Source organism: Echiichthys vipera (genome assembly GCF_963691815.1).
Source record: "Echiichthys vipera genome assembly, chromosome: 4".
Taxonomy (NCBI): Eukaryota; Metazoa; Chordata; class Actinopteri; order Perciformes; family Trachinidae; genus Echiichthys; species Echiichthys vipera.
The window spans coordinates 13,899,916-13,903,376 of record NC_139829.1 but is presented as its reverse complement, the minus strand read 5'-3'; the positions used below and the strand labels follow the sequence as shown (position 1 = coordinate 13,903,376).

The 3,461-nt window shown below is 39.8% G+C and overlaps 1 protein-coding gene across 1 annotated transcript in view; it reads left to right on the top strand.

The window, feature by feature from the left end:
* Positions 1 to 2,701: 2,701 nt before the first annotated feature.
* Positions 2,702 to 3,461, top strand: part of septin5a (septin 5a) — a 24,043-nt gene continuing 23,283 nt past the window's right edge. Inside the window, exons 1-2 of the mRNA XM_083911655.1 lie at positions 2,702 to 2,765; positions 2,913 to 2,926. Coding sequence (XP_083767781.1) covers positions 2,720 to 2,765; positions 2,913 to 2,926 — 60 coding nt within the window. The 5' untranslated portion in view covers positions 2,702 to 2,719. The remainder of the gene's footprint in view (positions 2,766 to 2,912; positions 2,927 to 3,461) is intronic.

Here is a 3,461-nt window from a genome sequence, read left to right as displayed (position 1 = left end):
CACACAGACAGACAGACACACACACACACACACACACATGCAAACAGACACACACACACACACACACACACACACACACACACACACACACACACACACACACACACCGTGTCCTCTGAATCCATCCCTGCCTGCTGCCACGATGCAGATCCACCAGGTATCCAGGATCATCTTTATCTGCAATTCTTCTTCTTCCCTCCAAACATCCATCCATCAGCTGTTCAGGAGCTTCTTGAGCTCCACTTACAATCCACATATAGATGATTGTCCGATTTTATGTGTACTAGTTTGCTGAGTCGGACTGAGCAAATTTACAAAACGGCGAACACGAAAACATTTTATTACTGGATGATTATCACGGACATATCTGTTATTTGAGCTTAATTATGACTCCACAGAGCTGCCAGTGACTACGGTACTAAGAGGTTTTGCCATCACACTATCATGTTTACAAAAATATAAATGTATGACTTGTGTGTTTTGCTCAAGTCCGAGCTTCAGAGGGCGCCCTTTTCCATTTATTTTGCTATCAGGTTAAGACTGTTTTGAACATATTTTGACTTTAAAAGTTAAAATAACGGTTTGATTCTCCTGCTTTCTCTTAGCTAATGAGTGATTCAGGAGCTCGTCACCGTTGACCTCTGGATGGTTTCAGACCTTCAGTGCCTTCAGTGTCTGATAATGCAATAACTAATGACTGTGGCTATGAATGAGGGCAACTGTCCCGGCAGAGAACAAGAAATGCTACTTGTTCTTAATTGTGTTTAAACTAGGGACCTTATTTTGTAGCCAACACTACTCGATTCTAGGTGTTTATTTGGCTTTTAGGCTGAAAAAGTTACTACCGTATTTCCTCAAATAATGACCAGGGCCTTTGTTTACCTCAACTAGAAAAGAAAGAAAAGGTAACATGCATTTGTTTGAGCCTGGCCTTTATTTCAAATTCCCTTTTTTGATAATCTGTCATATTTTAGTAGTATTTTAGTACGAAGCCTCCTTTCTGATTTGCTCCTGTTTGCTCTGTTAAAGTTACTGCATTACGCTGTTTAAACACTCCTTTGTTTTTAAAAACAATTAAGAACACTTCAGAACAACATGGTGTTAAAAATAGTATGATTATATTGTTGAAATTATTAAATTTAAGCATGAAAATGTACATTTATTGACCCTTGTTTTCCCCCCAGCTTTAATTTGTTTGTCTTCTTGACCATTACTCGAGACCTGGCTTTTATTTGAGGAAATAGGGAAATATTTATATGTAATCAAACTCATACCACTTTATACAGAGACACAATCAGACCTTAGGATCATGTTATAGTTGAGTAAAAGTGTCATGTTGTTAATATTTTTTGTATTTATCATCAAGAGCGCATGATCTTAATGTCAAACTACAACTACGGACTGATAACTAATCAAACTATTCAGTCCAGTAACTTAGTGTCCACACTTGCTTTATTGGTGCCATTTAATGTGTAAAATGTTGTTTGTACACTACATGTGCGGCCTTTCATAATACAATCATATTAAATAAATGTATACATCAATATTTAACTGCCAGCCTTGTGTTTAGCAGCAGCACCATCTAACTGTGCTTCCTTTGATGTGTTGTTGGCATTATTTAGTTTTTCTGTCTTTTGCTCTTCTATGCAGATGTGTCTGTTGAACTTATTAAGACACACGTGATTATATATTGTTTCTTAACCATATGTCAGTAAAGACTTGTTTTTATGCGTAAACATTTTGTTTTTTGTATTTCCCTTGAAATAAAATTTGTTTAGAGAAAAAGAAAGTTGACACGTTTATTCTGGGTTTACTTTTGAATGACTAACATTATAAGTTATTAACAGTAGAAACGCATAATCTGAGATCACATCGTCATCTTAAGTACTTTTGGTTCTAGTGTTTTTAAGCTGTAATAAGTATTTATTATTTAATAGTTTTCATGTATTTCTATGGGACATTTTTTTATTGCAGATGTTAAACGGAGCGTGAACTTTTAACCATGGTTTTTCTTACAGTGAAGAGATAAAGATAGCTCTCTTCTTATTTTGAAGCCTTGTTACATAGAACATAATATAAGCAAATAAAATCTTATATTATCATAAGAGATAAAACGTACCAAGTACATCAACATAAGAGACGTCAACAATTTAAAAAAACACTTTCACACTGCTGCAAGTCGGACAGACGGGACCTAAACCGATGAGCTTGTTGAGGGTAGTGAGCCAGTTACCAAAATATAGAATAGAAAGTCTTTAATGTGGTGTGTTACGGCTTCTCCCGGGTGTAATAAAGTAAAACAGAAACATTTGGCAAAGGGAACCTTGTGGCTGCTGGTTTATCAGGAAGAATGCTTCTTTTTTATTGTGGGTCCAAAGATCTGTTTGATGTTAAATATCTGATTGATATTTTAAAAAATTGGGACAGATTCAAGTATTTATCTCTAAAACAAACAACATTTTGGGCTAGAAAGTAAAATGTATGTCTGACTGAACAGAGAAGTACTTAAGAATATATAGAGGCTGATGTCAGTGGGGATGGTCTGGACCCCAGCCTGCAGGGAGCTGTGGTGACTGGCTGAGTCTGCGAGGAGGAGGAGGGGCTTTCATCTGTCAGCTCTGCCCGCCCCTCTCGCTGTCTGTCCGGGGTTTTTGGAGGCGAGGGGCCGCTTTCTGTGAGCCGTCGCTTCGGTAAAAATCGAGGGAGGAGAGCGGTCAACATGACGGCCAACATCAGGTACAAAAGCCGGATCCCGGTTAAAACAGGTGAGCGTGATTTTTGCACGTTAACGACAGAAGTGTGTGTGTGAATCAATGCAATGACCGCTTCATGTTTCTGTCTCCTGGGCGTCGCTCTGCATCCCTGCACCTGCGCCGCCTCCTCCTCATGAACCATCCTGTAATGGTCAATAGAGGATAGCATAGAGGTAAGAGACAGCCTTATTTATTTATTTGTTTTACGTGTTTATTGTTTTTTAGTGCTGTTGTGGTTTTTAGCAGAGCTATTGTCAGATCACAGCATCGCCCTGGACATCTGCAGAAATAGCAGCGGCATTATTTGCCTTTCAGAGCGCACATTTTGGTGTTTTTTTTTGTTTTGTTTAGTTGTTTTTTTGCACTCGATGTGCGCATTTCCCGATCATTTTTATAAACGCGAGACGCTCTGGGTGCAGCCATGCCTTCATCCCAGGCTGAGCTGGGATCACCAGCACTGGCAACCGGGGAGGTTCATTTATAGACGCGTATGTGGAGCAGGCCGGCGTCACGAGAGGCGAGTAGCCTACATGGTACCCAAAAGGCAGCATCCTTCCTCTCCATCTCCATCTCCATCCTCTCCTCTCTTATTATTAGAGGTTATGTGGCATCATGGTTACCGTCGCGGCTGTCTTTAGTGAGCCCTTCCTCACTTTTGTTCAGCTCAGAAACACAGCTGCCACACGAACCTGCAGGGGAGGTCGCTTC